General features: G+C 38.7%; 1 protein-coding gene across 1 annotated transcript; it reads left to right on the forward strand.

The window, feature by feature from the left end:
• Positions 1 to 803: 803 nt before the first annotated feature.
• On the forward strand, positions 804 to 12,526 carry lhx3 (LIM homeobox 3). Its single transcript, XM_042395532.1, has 6 exons — positions 804 to 873; positions 6,786 to 6,957; positions 7,089 to 7,291; positions 9,202 to 9,353; positions 10,439 to 10,610; positions 11,252 to 12,526. Exons 1-6 carry the CDS (start codon positions 804 to 806, stop codon positions 11,683 to 11,685), a joined length of 1,203 nt encoding a protein of 400 aa, XP_042251466.1. The 3' UTR covers positions 11,686 to 12,526.
• The last annotated feature ends 3,660 nt before the right edge of the window (positions 12,527 to 16,186 follow it).

Below are 16,186 nucleotides of genomic sequence, written 5' to 3' on the forward strand. Positions count from 1 at the left end.
TTAAAATCTGTATAGTCTGTAACCGTAACACCATATAAACTAACCTAACGGTATGACGACCACTTGTATCATTAATGTGAAGCAGTCTATTTTTAACCAAACAAAAGAGAGACGCAGAGATGGAAACGCTTGACAACAATTGTCCTCAGCAATGCCCAATTGCCCCATTGTGCGCCTTGAAAGACAGACACGTGCACAACACAACATAGATAAGGAGAGAGAAGGGAGGGCAAGTGTTTGTGTGTGTGTGTGTGTGTGTGTGTGTGTGTGTGTGTGTGTGTGTGTGTGTGTGTGTGTGTGTGTGTGTCCAGGGGGATATAGGAGCACCACACACGCCTCCAGCCCGTTTAGAGAAACTCCCCCTTTCAGCACCCTGGACAGAGCCAGCGCTGACCGCCGCTTTCTTTAGTTGAAGTTAAGTCGCAGGCTGTCGGGCTCACAGTCAGGTCAGCTGACGCTGCTAATGGTCAGACACTTCTGCACTGCCACCCGCCCCATCTTCTCCACCTCATCTCGAGCTTATCAACGCGGAATCAAAGAGCAACTTGATGAATATTCACAGTTTCCGTTCTCGGCGGTTGACGAAAGGACAAAGGTCGACGGACGCCCTTTTTAACACTTTTCAGAAACCAAGCTGCCATCGAACAGAGCTCAACTCGCTCTTGGGAGGATAAGTCGCCGGGAAAGTGCGGGTTTGAATCCATCGGGCACACTCACAAGCTTATAAGGCTCTTTTAAAATTACAGGCGTGCGTCTTTTGGCGCTGCTGTTTTCTTCCGTCGGACCGTCGAAGCATCTTCAAAATGTTGCTTGAACACCCGGGGTCAAGTTGTCAGAACACCGGAAATTTCTCCCGTTACAGTGCAGGCCAAGGTAAGAGCCACTTTAATTTTTTTTTTCGCTGTGAGTATGCTACGCGGTGTATTTTTGTTGTTTGGGAAAGAGCATCTATCAAATACAGGAAGTACTGAGTTTTAATTGATGTCCTAGGGTCCGCTAATGAGTCACAATTAGGCGTGAAATGGAGGATAATACAGGAGATCAGCACAGCAGGACGGGAGGGTCCTTGTATTGTTGAGTCAACTCTGACAAGCATGAAAGAGACTGTTAACTTAAAAAAAAGGTTTTCAAATATGATGTATGTTAAATAGTTTGCGGTTTGGATACACTCAAATGGGACATGCGCACAAAAAAAGTGAAGATATTGAAGTTGCTGAAAACGCTCCGTTATTTAGCGACCCATGTTGTTGTATACAGACTGTTTAGAGGCGCTTTTTTGCACTGCGTGCGGGAGACGTTATGAATCTGTAATGAGCCTTCATTGTTGGGAGAATCACACGAACAGATGTTATGCGCGTGCTGTCATTTCACACCGCCGCCTGCGGTTGTCACGGGAGCGCAGGGTGCAGATCTAGCGGATAGGGGAGAGACCACCGGACCCACTGTGGCGACAGCAGCCTTTTGCGGCTGTATAGCTACGACAGACTGCCAGCAGACGCGGAGCTGCTCTCACCCGCAGCCCACCGGCTCAAAAGTGCTCAACAGGTGTCACATTCCTGCCCTGACAGGTGGGACACCTCAGGTTGCCTGGGGGAAGGAGGTGGAGCGCAGTGGTGGTCGCATTCATAGGTTTCCAGCAGCAATAACTAAATTATTAGTGGGTTGTTCAAAATGCCTCCAAAGACTTGAAAATGCATGTTTGGCCTGTGAATGAGCCCTATTTTTTTTAAATATTTATTCTAGTAAGACATCATTTTTTCCAAGTTACGGCCATTAAACACAAAAATATATGTATTTAGCTACATAAATGGGTTGTTTGTGAACGCAATTTGACAGAGAAATTTAAAATTATATTTACATCCAAGTCGCCAATCTGTTTTTTTTTCACTGCAACTTCAATTTCAAATTTCAAATTAACACAAAAAACTTAAACGAAAAACAGGAATTTATTTTTTTTTTATCATCCTTATGGCTTTCTCTGACTAACTGACTGACTGACCATTACTATGATGGCCATTTTATCGCATTGTTGTCACATTACTGTCGGACTCACCCCTCAAAACTGAGCGATCAATATGACATAAAGAAATATTACAAAGCTTAAAAGTAAGAAGGGCACCCATGAACCGCACACCTTTTCTCCAAAACGTCTTTCATATACTTCTGAAATGCAGGCAAATAGGACATTGATTTTAGATTCATCAGCGGCCCGGGCGTGCTGTGGCACTACCCGTGATTTCCCCAGGCGCTCTTTTGTGCCAAAGATCAGTGTCAATAAAATTCATTGGGGTGTTGGCCCGATCAACATGTTATTGAACAGCCAATCTCTCCCCTAAATAAACACTTGTCTTTGAGCACTCAAAGCACATGAGATGAAGATTGTGTGTGTGGGTGTGTGTAAGACTACATCAGATATTTAAAATCACTTATTTAAAATCTCATCGAATACAAAGCAATAGATACACATTGCCATAAGTTAAAATAAGTATGTTAAATTCATTTAAAAAATGCATTGTTTATGTATAATAATAATAATAATTAGAAGAAGAAGAAGGAGAATACAGTGATTTTTTTTTTTTTTCAAGTGTGAAAATACTTGCAACTGTCTGTATAACAGCACGGTAATTTTGCATTTTGCTGGGCAAATGCTATTTTTATTTTAGTTGTTTTAATAAACAATATAGCCATATATGCTTTGCAGAAAAAATACATCAATTAGTTGAAAAAAACAGGCCAATGTAGGGGTCTAAATTCAACTACAGGTTTCTCTCGGGGGCCCAATCTTTCTTTTACGCATAGCAGTACCGGAATCTGAATTAAAAACGGATTCCCAAGGCGTGTCCTCGCAAGAAACTACTTTGGTCGATTTACATAATAAATCTAAAACATAATAGTGTCCAGTTGTCTGGATTTGAGGCTGTGCATCTAGTTTGTGTTGATCACACACAGGGATCATTAACATCTGTTGATCTAATAAAGCTCTTCCTTTGGCTTCTAATTCAAAAGAGATAAGAAAATATAGAAAACTATTATGTCCTAACTTGATAAAACAATGGAGAAGCTGTTGCTAAAATCTGTTGCATAATATTTGCTGTAGTTATTCTTTAAAGGCGGCATTTGTAACCCTCGTACAACACTGTAATAGCACTGGCACGCCTTTTTCTTTCCTTTTTATGAATGAACTGGTCAACCAAAAAGCTATTAACATCCTAATGTTCAGTGTAATGGTTGTAATACTTAGAGAAATAAAATATCATGGGACGAAGTCATTTCAGAGTTAGAGAAAAGTGGATTTGAATTTGTTCGAATTAAAAATTGAGGTAGAGAAAATAAATTATTTTCTTGTTGTCTTCTTGTTTTGAAAGTAATACAATATTGTAACGCGTTTCTGAGTAACGTTACCACCCAATACTGTAACTCTATTGGCTTTTACCCCCCTCACCTCCTGTTTTTTTTCTCCTTCCGGGTAAGATACTAGGTGGGTGATGTTAATCTATCTCCCTGTCGCCCAGGAAACGGCGCAGCGTAATCCTGCACAGGCTTCAACACAGTGAAGCATAAAAGCAAAACTCCGCCGCACACTAGCGCCCTTGTGCTCACATTGGGGGGGCTCGTGCTATTCACAAATTTGACAAACTCTGCCTGGATAGATCACACACAGGACAGATTTGCATTAATGTAAGCGTAAATCATGAGCAATGGATGGACATGGTGAGCGCAACTCTCCAAAAGAGGCACCAAATAACACGGAGATGCTCCTTGCGTTGCTGTCGCACAGTGACGAACTACGGAAAGGTAACCGCAAGCCAAAATATGATTATATTTTTTCGTTCTTGTACTGTTTATACTACACATATTTGTGTTTACATCCTGCGTGTGATCATACATACTGGACTTTAGCGTCTTTATTTACCTAACCTCTCAAATAGGCCTGAAAGTACGGCTGTAGGAGTAATTGCGGTCTGCTGATACTGCTTCCAATATGCTCAATGAGATGGTACATCAGATACTCAAACTGATAAATGGATAATGGATGCTACACCTCTGCAGTCTTTTTAATTTTGGAGAAATACCCAGCCGTTTTAAAGCACTCGAGGCAGAGGAAATGTGCCATTTTCGTTGCATCAGATCTCGGCATTGCAACTTTTACGCACCGGACTTTAACCTTTGATTTATTTGAGTGGTTGTTTGACTGTCGATATAACGGCCTAACGTGGGCAGATCTACACCTGAGTTCACTGTTTTGGAGGATAAATCAGACGTAACTCAGTTTATCAACGTTTTTATTTGGAGGATCGGTTTTACGCATTTCCAGAGTCTGTTGTAAAGATTCAGAAGGTTGTGCATGTGGAAGAATACAGTGTCAAACAGATGCTATGTTTTTTTTTCTATGAACTTTTGTTGAATGGTTGTGCTTCCGCCTTATTTACCAACATCCAGAAAACGTCCAGTTTTCATCATGCTGCATCGAATCTCACCTGCTCCAAACACAGACATTGTGGATACGTAAGATATTTCGATTGGGATCTATAATTGTAATATTCCAAGTGGGCCTACAAGGTGAGCAAATTGCTTGGACACCTTATTGGTTTGCACAGTGAGACTATAGGCCGCAGCTTTCTAGTTTTACAGAGCGCGATGAATTAATGATGACTTGGATACACCTGTTCTTGACGTGGCTCCCACCGCACTTGTGCTGGGCTCGCTGGTGATGCCAGAAGAAATGGCTCATTAATGTTTTATGAATTGTCACAACAGAACAATAGGAATGCGATTCCTTGCACGGATGGAATATGAAGTGGTTGCGCTTCTTTTAATAAGTAATAAAGTGGCCAGATAACGTCTTACTTGGCATTTTAGTTGCCCTTATTACTACTTTAGCTGTTTTTAGTTCTTGATAATAAAATGCAACAGAAAGCTATTGTCTTACTCCGTTGTTTTTTGCTTGAGGGGTTTGCTGGAGGGTTAAAATACCTCAAATGGGGTTTTATGTTGTTCTGCAGGCCTGTGTATCTGAAACCGACCTTGCGTAAATATAGGCTGCAGCTTGTTAAAAGTGACAAAATAATAAGCAACCAACCACTATTCGTTAATGAGCTGTTAATTCTAAGCTGATGCTGCCATATAAGGATTTGAGGTTCATCTTTAAATGTTCCTCTTTTTTCTGCAGGATTTTCCATATAGACTATGCATTCTCAAGCTATTTTTCATTGTAATGTATAGGCAGAATAAGTGTGGGAATTTTCTTTTTTTTTATCATGGTATATAAATAAGGACGTATATCAATTTATTTAGAGCATATTTTATAAGCACTTTAAATATTGTGAGTCGTTTAATTATGTGTAGTTTTACTTAAATGCAGGTGTCAATGAATGAGAAAGCCGAAATGTAAAATAACATAAAATATTTGAGGCCTGTCTTGATTATGAGACTGAGCTTGGACTATGGACTAATGTTTGTTTTTGTTTTCCTCGATCACATGAAACTAAGGCCGACTTGCTGGAAATGGATGTCCTCAATATCATGAGCTTGACAAAATCTTTAGGTTGCACCAAAACTAGTAAATGTGAGGACACCACTGAGTGATGTCAGGTGACTTTAAGTCCCTCTATTTTTTTAGCATTTATAAGCAGTATACAAACATTTAATAGATGATTTATCACATACTATTATGTAGTTTTTAACAGATATAAGTGTTTATCAATGTATAAGTCAACAACTATAACTCTTCATGTGGGCACCCAGAATTGGAGGCTAGTGTATAAACAGATTATGAATGACAATATAGTAAAACACAGTTGTAATAATATAAAATAGGAGAAGTTATAATAATAACAACAATAAGAAATAATAAAAAGTAAATAAATAAATAAAAAATAAAAATAGTGATAATAATAGACACTTTACATGTCTTCATATATCTTTATAACTACATTATAGTGTGTTACAAAGCATTTATCAAATATTTGCTTATAAATGCTAAATAGAAGGATCTAAGGTAAAGTGTTACCCTTCAGCTTATTTAATCATGCCTTTTTACACACGCGATCCAATCTAGGCTCATATAGGTGCACGCTACTATCATGACCATTTAATTTTATTCTTTCTTTCTTTCTTTCTTTCTTTCTGTCTTTCTTTCTTTCTTTCTTTCTTTCTTTTACCAACATGCCCTCTTCTCCATCATAGCATTGTGGTGCTTATGCAATTAGGGAAACTGTGGTGTTGTTGCATTTCCTACATGCTACGTGCAAGCGTGGATTAATGACATTCATAAGTTTCTTTCGGGACGTGTGATACAAAAAGAGTGATGGTGGAGGTGGCAGTGATGATGATGATGATGATGATGATGATGATGGTGATGATGATGTAGTGATTAGAAAATATATGACAATTCTGTTCTGTTGAATACAGCTCAATGTAATTTGATCACCTAATAAAATCGGTGTAGTATTTTACAGACTGTTTTATAAAATCCTTTTTAAAAAATGAAACGACCAAATAAATGTCCAGAAAGGAAAGGAAGAAAATCTAAAATGGGGGGAAATGGCGTGATCAGAAAGATATAAGCTACATCACTGACGGTGAAAAATTTCCCGTCAATGAGAGTCTTGTATAATTAAACAGGTGCGATCATTAACATATAATTGTGTTATAAGTGTGGCAAGGATGCACATATTTTCAAGTATTTACAATAAGCAGGTTCAGTTGTCCTCCAGCCTGTTTTATGGACAATGTTTGTTTGTTTGCTTTTGACTAAATGTTATTGCGCATTATGTCTCCTGCAGAGATCCCAGTATGTGCAGGCTGCAATCAACACATCGTGGACCGCTTCATCCTCAAAGTGCTGGATCGCCACTGGCACAGCAAGTGCCTGAAATGCAGCGACTGCCAGGCACAGCTGGCGGACAAGTGCTTCAGCAGGGGCGACAGCGTCTACTGCAAAGACGATTTCTTCAAGTGAGTAGCTTTCAAAAAATGTCTCAGGGATATTTTTGACAATTTTTTTTTTCTCTTTGTTGCTAATTATTTAGACATGAATGCATGGAAAGGTATTATGTATTGATGGCGACTTTCTAAATTCCCAAAAGGAGATTCGGGACCAAATGCGCAGCCTGTCAGCAGGGGATACCGCCCACACAGGTTGTGAGGAGAGCGCAGGACTTTGTCTACCACCTGCATTGTTTTGCCTGCATCGTCTGCAAAAGGCAACTGGCCACAGGTGACGAGTACTATCTGATGGAAGACAGCAGGCTGGTCTGCAAGGCCGACTACGAGACCGCCAAACAGAGAGGTGAGGTTCATCTTTAAATGACCGTCCCGAGCATTTCTGTTATTGGCTTGGATGACAACATTATTTACGATTTTACACAGACCTGTTTTTAAGTACCTGCTTTGAGTTGTGGGTTTGGCGTGACAATGAGGTCACCCATAAACTCTGACCCACCTGCGCTAATTGCATCGTTGCCCGCAACCCAATCGATAGCGAACTGCGTAAAGCGGAGGCCTGGAGGCTTACACGTGCACTTTGCACTTGAGGGAATCAGCTTTCAATAACTCCTGTTATTGTGCTGCGCGTGTGTGCGTGTACACAGACACAAAGAGAGAGAGAGAGATGTGTGTGTAGACCTGTGTGTATGAGAGAGAGAAGATAGAAGCCCAAGAACTCATGTGGATAAAAGAATAGCATTTTTGTGTCATTATATGCAGGGATCCATATTATTTATAAGTTAGGAGGAAAAACGATTATCAGCTATAATGATTTAAATGTCGAAATGTCGAAATGTGAATTCATTCCAAATGTCTGACGCCATTTGGAATGAATTCACATTTTGGTAGTTTTTTAGCACATGTTTCACATTTATTTAGCCTATGTTTATTAGGTATATATGTCTGACTCAAAATACATGGAATACATTCAAGGCTAGTCACATATAATACAATTCAATTTACTAAAAAACAAACAATGTAAATGCATTAAAACAAAAATGTCCATGCTTCTGGGTTAGTCATTATTTTAACTATTTAAAAAAATGAATCAAACGAGAATTAATGTTATAATCTGTTATCTGTAATGATTTATCCTTTTTCTATTTATACAGAAAGTATTAGAGACAATTTCCTACAGAGACATTTAATTAGTGTTTTATTCATGCTACTGTAAATGATGTAACACTTTACATTTTTACAATTTTTTTTACAAATTAACTACTTTATGTTTATGATATTTTTATTACACGTATCATGTATCACATCTACTTTTACAACTACACAATGAGTATCACTATAGATATTTATATTCACTATATATAGGTTGATGCACATGTATTGCTTTTCAATATATAGTTAGCTTGTAGTGAATATACTTTAACATCTGTCATCATTGATAGTGTTTCAGATTTCCTCTCAACACTGTTGATCTGCTATAAAGCCAACAGCCCAAAGCATTTTCATTAGATACCCAGTTTATATCAATAAAGAGTCCACTAACACCACATCTACTTTACTGGAATCCCAGCAGACTGTTTCCTCACCGAGCAGACTGGACATGGTCAAGTTTTATCTCCCCATCTGTTTGTTTGAATTTACTGCCCTGCACCAAGTGCTGATTTATGCAACGAGTTAACGCAAGTTTTCACAAAAAACACACACGTTTATTTTACTAATGAGAGGGCGCAATTACTTGGGCGGCATCCATTTGGATGATGTGCCCCGTGTTTTGCTGTGCTGGCCAGCAGCTATGCAGACATGATGCAATTATGCACAGGATGCCAGATTTTGCTTTATAGGCAGAAGAGAATTTATTCATTCATGTTAAAATAGAATGTTGTATATTATACAAACTGTTTTATGTTACTAGGTGCTATGAATGTGTGTTTTTATCAAAAATTTTCATGTATGCAAAGGAAGAATTTATCCTGAGACTCTATACAGATAGTATATTTGTTTTATCATAATTCATTTTTGTATCAGAGAGCAATGAAATGAATCAAGGATAATGGAAGGCAGAGGGGAAAACACTATCAGACTTCTACTGTATGCTGTATTCTCACTATATACATCCTCTAATTTCTTATTTCTTGGGAATTTCATTATTATAAAATTAATCTACTCACATTTTTCTTGAGAAACCTTGAAAATATACACATATCAACAGAATAGCAGCATTGGTTCACATTGTGTATTGTCTGTTCCATCTTTCAGAAGCAGACTCGACTGCAAAAAGGCCACGAACAACCATCACGGCTAAACAACTGGAAACGCTGAAGAACGCATACAATAACTCTCCCAAACCTGCCCGCCACGTCCGGGAGCAGCTATCATCAGAGACGGGCCTGGATATGCGGGTTGTGCAGGTAAAGTATATTATTATCCATTAAGGGCTGTTCCATTAGTGTCCTGACTTCATTATCAAGGGACAATTGTGGCTGAACTGGCACAAGCCTACTGTACGAACATGTGTGTGTGTGTGTGTGTGTGTGTGTGTGTGTGAGTTTGGGGGGAATTTACGGCTAGATGGAGTAAAATGAAGTCCACATGAAAGTCAGCATGGTTTAAGTGCAAGCTCGTTAACAATGCTAAGAGGGCCCCCTCGCATATTGTCTGCTGCTGAGGAGCCTCACGCCGGTTGCTAGGTGGTGGTCATATATATTGTTTTATTTGCAAGGACAAAAGTAGAGACGGAAGCCACTAAAATGCTCCTCATTATTCAGTGAAAGGAAAGAGGTGAAGAGGGTTCACCCAGGGCGGAATATCATTAAGAAGCATGTAAAACTGCTTTTTGTGCTTGCAAGAAATAGATTAATTCTGTGTGTGAGATCAGATTAATGAGAAAATTTAATTTTCTATCAGATTTCATAGATATTTTCAAGCAGTGAAGTCACAGGCAGTTGAGATCTATGTATGTTTTCCTGAAGTGCAACCTAAAATTTATGGATCAGATCAAAAGAGGATATAGAAAACTTGAAATAATTTAAGTCAGTGGCATTTTAACCTGTCTGCTCCCTGGGGTGAGGACAACTTGTAGCTGTCGTAAAGTTAATTAAAAGCATGATAAATCGGGTGTAAGGGGATGCCGGTCCCAGGGTTACTGTCCAGAGTCACTGTTTCAGTCAAGTGGTGTCCAGATAGTCCTTGAAAATTAATTCTGTTTTAATGCTTAGGAGTATAATATGTGCATTAAGGTGGTCTTTGCATGTAGAGGACTTTGAGATGCATGATGACTAAAACACACTGTATACTATTTGTTTAAAATATATAGAATAGTGTAAATAAATTTAAATTAAATTGCATTAGAAAGGATTTTGTTGAATTTTGCTGCAACTGACTCAAGGCTTTTTTTCAGTAATTAGAAATGCTTTTTATTGATTACATTTTCTCTATTTAAAATGAATCACCAAAACCTTTGCCAAATATAACATGTCTTCTTTTTCTCCTTCAGGTTTGGTTTCAGAACAGGCGAGCTAAAGAGAAAAGGCTGAAGAAAGACGCCGGGCGGCAGAGGTGGGGGCAGTACTTTCGCAACATGAAGAGGTCGCGGGGAAGCTCCAAATCGGACAAGGACAGCATCCAGGAGGAGGGAATGGACAGCGACGCCGAGGTGTCTTTTACAGGTAGAGTCAAGCACACAAAAGGAGACAAATAGGCCTTTGTCATGGCATACATTTCAACATGGCATAGCAGGACAAGAACAGGTGTTACTAACAATGTTATTCAAGTGTAGTCCAGTAAGGCTTGACACTGTGACAATGATCCACCACGCACAATACCAGCTGAATGGTTGATTTTTACCTGCTTATCATTAGGTATTCATTCAAAATTGCATTATTTGTTTAGTTTCTTGTGGTGACATTCAATTGAGAAAATGTTTGACTGAGGTATTAGAAGCTTGGTGACAAGCTGAATTAACTGGAAACAATTTTAATAATCAAATAATTGTTTTAGTCTTTCTTTGAGCAAAATGGCTAAAAATTAGCTGGTTACAGATTTACAAATTTGAGGATTTAAAGCTTTTCTTTGCATGATACATGATAGTAAATTGAATATCTTTGGATTTTAGACTGTTGATCAGACAAGACATTTGATGGCATCACTGTGAGCTATAATAAATTAAAAGAAGAGAAGATAATCAGCAATTTAATAAAAAATTAATATAATCGTTAGTTTCAGCCCTACTTCTTTGCTTGGTCATTTTAGTAAATACCATTCAACCACAATAACAAATGCCACCTGTCTACTTGTCCTTGTTGCACAGATGAACCACCGATGTCAGAGCTTGGCCACACTAACGGCATCTACAGCAGCCTGAGTGAGTCCTCTCCAGCCATGGGCGGCCGCCAAGGGGGCAACAACCATGGCTCCTTCCCTCTGGAGCATGGCGTCCTCCCCACTCAAGACCAGTTCCATGACATCCGCTCCAACAGCCCCTATGGCCTTCCGCAGTCGCCGGGCTCACTCCAGGCGCTACCCAGACACCAGCCTCTCATCACCAGCCTGGTCTACCCAGACTCCGGCCTTTCTATCATGACCCAGGGAGGCGGGCCTGGGATCAACCCTGCCGTGAGGGTCTCCATGGGGGCAGCCAATGGACCCAGCTCGGACCTCTCCACTGGAAGCAGTGGAGGATACCCAGACTTCCCTGCCAGTCCTGCCTCCTGGTTGGATGAAGTGGACCACGGGCAGTTTTGATTGGTCAATGACAACAAATTGGACATGTTAATTTTTTAAAACTTTGTTTGTTTTCTGTGTCTTCTGTCGGATTTTTAGAAATTGGGAAATAGTCACACAGGACAGACTGGACAGTTACTGTGACACTGTCTTTGGATTTCACCAACATCTGATTATCAAGTCCATTTAATATCTGATCTGGATGAAAAGAAAGGAGGAAAATGTACTTCATTAAAAGCACTTGGCCTAATAATTGTACTTCAATAGTAAAAACTGGACGTAAAGCAAAGAATATGTCAAAAAGTTCTGTTTTCAGGTACCACTATTAGCTTTTTCAGAACAATGTAGAGACCACAGACACAGACTCAGAAAGTTCAGATACCATTCATTTTGAGTTTAACCGACTCTCGTCCCTCTTTATTCTCATCTCCTCCCACTGCTTTTTGTTATCTACAGTGTGTTCAGGTGCAGAATTCAGTTCAAAGTTTAAAGAGTCTTTAAATGTCTGGTTGTTGCCAAATGTCTATATATATATATATATATACTAATGGTTTATCATTGTGGAGACTTTATTTTTATACAAAACCCCTTCTTGGTCATGAATCAGAACCCAGATATGAGGACTTTGTACATTCTTTAACAGGGATATAGGCAAAAATGTAGATGTTGTCTTAAATGGTACCTAGGGGTCCAATTACTTCTATGCATTTGTGTGTTCTCGGATGTATCTCGTTCGTTTTGTTCTACTGAAAATGACCCCCAAGGAGGAACTGCTGTAGCACCCGGGGTCTGATGTATATGTTTGTTTATGTGGAAAATGTTTTATGTCTTATTTATTCCTTCTGGTAATGACAATGATGATGATGATGATGATGATTCCTGATTAAAGACACAGGACTTTAATAAATTTGTCACCTAAACCAAAACGAAGCACTGTCTTGTGAGTTCTGTTCTCAAAAAATGTCTCTCATTTGAGACAAAATGAGTGATCTTTCAAATAATTTTGTACATTCCTTGAATATTGACCATTCAAGAACTATGATGCATTTCAAAGCCATGGAATTACAAAAATTCAGATTATTTTTGAGAATTTTTTTGTCCCAAATGTGTTACAGATACATTTTTGTACAAGTCATACATTTTGGAAATTTCTTGTCAAAGCTGAGAAACATGAGCCAACAAACTCAATGTATCTTATATCTTACATGCAGCATCTACCCTATACATTTATCTTGCATATCTATGGCATATCACAGCACTGATAGTGAAACCAGAGCGAGCCCATAGTTCTGCCCGCGTGTGCAAATTGAGTATCTGGCTAACTACCAACACTGTATCAGGGGTTCAACAGCTCTTTAGTGGAGAAATTTGATGCAGACAGAGAGTCAACTCATCAATTCAGAGATTACTGGGTCTTGTTTGCCCAAATGCCCCTATGGGAAAGGAATCTCCAATCCATTAGCCGAGAAGGGATCAGGTGCCCCTTGTGAATTTCCTCATTTGTTTAGTTATTCAAAGTCAGGTTCAATTAAATAGATTAAACAGCATGAGTGTGCGCGGGTGTGCATGTATGTGTGTGCAAATGCATGTTTATGTATTTGCTTCTATAATGGCTTGATATGTATGTGTGTGTGTGTGCGTGCGTGTGTGTTTGAGTGTGTGTGCAAACGCCCCTGCATGGTTTGTAGGTGACTTAATGATACAGATTTTTTTCTTAGCTGTACTTTAGATGATTTGTCACATTTATATTTATTCATTTATTTACAGAAGACATTTTTTACCATCTCTAAGCAAGTTGTGGAGTGTAACTGTTTGACCAAAAAAAATAGTATTTGTGGGACCCCATATCTCAGCGTACAATAACTTCAGCTGAATCATCTTAAATATGTAGATCATAAAGATAATTTACTAAGGTACATTACATAAGCACAGTTTTGAAGTATTATGCATTACATTTACTGCATTTCTGGGGGAGATATTGTACTTTTTACACCACTACATTTATCTGACAGTTACTTTGCAGTTTCAAATTTTACATACAGAACATATGATAAACCAAAAATGCATCACAAAAAATGCAATTTTATCAACTGCTATAGATTAAAGTGTCAAACACAATGTAAAGTAACTCAAATTAGCACCACTTAGTCCATCTACAACATCAAAATTCTGCTTATACATCAGTCTGCCAACAATTATAGCCAAATTATATATTATATAATAACCTAACATGCTCTACAAGTTCTATATTGAGTAGTTTTATTCACTTTTTACTTTTGATAATTAAGGTATATGTTGCTGATATAGTATAGTATAACTAATCATACTGTCAAATGAATTATGCTACACTTCATTCATACATAATCAGACAATTGTGAGCAAAATTATTGATGTGTTTAGACGAAGCATTAAGTAAATACTGTATGGACAGTGAAGGTTGTTTAATGTGTGCCTATTGTGTTTGTATATGTACGTGTGAGTGTGCAGCTTTGTGAGTGTGTGTTCAGATCTGTAAATGACATGCAATAAGGTGATCGCCAGCTGTCCTCAAACCCTTTGTTTTGGAACAAAGTGCAACCTCCAACTTCCTCCGCCATTAATGGCTGCCTGCTCTGCTCCTCGGGTTCCCAGAACAAGAAAAGGAACACCAGACAGGATATTCAGCTGAATCCTTCCAGCTGAGTGGCAGGTATCACTGTTGCCTTGCAAAAAGCGACAGGTGTGTAACCTGACCCAAAGAGTGTTTGGCAACGACGGTAAGGGGGTGAGAGTGAAGTGTCAAAGGCTGTGTTAATCTCATACGATAGCCACCTTTGTCAGTTTACTGGGTTGTTTGTATTTGGGGTTAGACGGGCTGCTTTGTCGCGGACTCGGAGTAACCAGGGAGTACTTTGCACAGAAGTAAGCTGTTCATTACGGTTCTGTTTAGCTCGGTAAAGAGAGCATGGCAACAGTTTGCCTGTGCTTGAACTACGTGCGCATGTAGACTTCTAAGAATTTGAATTAGCATTTTTAAAATGCTGCATGGTGAACAAATTATTTCTCTGCGAATGGTCATACCTTCCTTCACCTTAACTTCCCAGCTTCAGCATAGCCCCTTCACACAGCAGGTGTGAGATGTTGGTGACCATGAGATGAACTCCTCTAAACAAATACCTGGGATTATCCCAATCCACTCTTTGAGATTGAGTTGGAAATCCACTGTTTTCTGAGTAAAGAATTAGATTAAGTCAGGTATGCAATTTGTTAGATGAGTTGTATGAGGCTGGCAGAAGGTGGGAAAAAGAGTTTTTAGTCAGGTGTTAGTGTCAATAATATAAATGTGGGTGAGAAAGTAAATGGTGGGAAAACAGAGATTGTAGGAAACAGAAGTTGAGGGCTTGTCAGTGAAAGCATGACTGGGATGAAACTCATTCTTTGGCAGACAAAGGTTCACTGTGTTAACCCTCGTTCCTGTTGTTGAAGTGTAAAGCTGTAAAGATGAAGATGATGATGCTGAGAGATACAAGATACAATGGTGTCACTTCTCTTGTATCTGATACAACGGCATTTGCAAAAGTAATTGGTGACTTTCGTGTTCAGGGAACAAATCAAAAGAAAAACACTCTGACAAAGAAATCAAAAATGAAACTGAGATGCTGTTAAAGATAACTGGGCCTTGTTGTGTATGTCTTTAGTTTTGTTTGAAAGCCATTTGAAGGCCAAATGATTCTTGACTTCAAGTATGGTGTGATTTCTATTAACAGCAGTCTTTTCATTTAAGTATGAAAGTATTGACATCCCAGTTTGTAGTCCAGTTGTATTCTGGGTGGAAAATATCCAAATCTTGGGTAAAAAGAAGAGACAGGATTCTTTAAAAAGAAAAAAAAAACCCACACAGATCAATAATCTTTTAATTAAGTCAAGCTGGATCGGATCCTGGAAGGTGTTACCTACCTCTTTACAATGACATGACCTCAGTTTCAGTTGTGAAGCACATAATTATTGTAAAATGGCATTTGTAAAAGTCACACCAATTGTTTGTCATTTTCAGATTGATTTAACACTTTTTCCAATCCTAATCCATTAAAACAGTTTGCAGAAAAACATTTACAAATTCACTTACACAAGCACATATGCTTTTACTCACCCCTCAGTTGAATTGATCTTGATGTTCTGCTCATATTTTGTCGGCACTTTACACATAGATGAAGGGAATGTCGTCTTTCTGGCCTTTTTTTTCACCCATTCCCCAACTCCAGAAATGATGCTGTCTTTTCTAAAATCGAAAATCACTCAACAAATGGGTCAAACATTTCACCATTCAGTTGACCCATTACGTCCTCATACCTTGAGGAGTGCTGCTGGGATGTTTTAACAGTCTTTCACTGTCACAAAAATGAGAACATAGTGCCTGGCTACTAAATAAATTGTATTCAGCAGTGTAAATTTGTGCAGTTTTATTATTATTATTACTTATTCTATACTGCAACTGAATTTGTCACAAAATCTTATTAAGATCTCATAATTTAAAGCCTCATAC

This window comes from Thunnus maccoyii, chromosome 19 (assembly GCF_910596095.1).
Source record: "Thunnus maccoyii chromosome 19, fThuMac1.1, whole genome shotgun sequence".
Classification (NCBI taxonomy): domain Eukaryota; kingdom Metazoa; phylum Chordata; class Actinopteri; order Scombriformes; family Scombridae; genus Thunnus; species Thunnus maccoyii.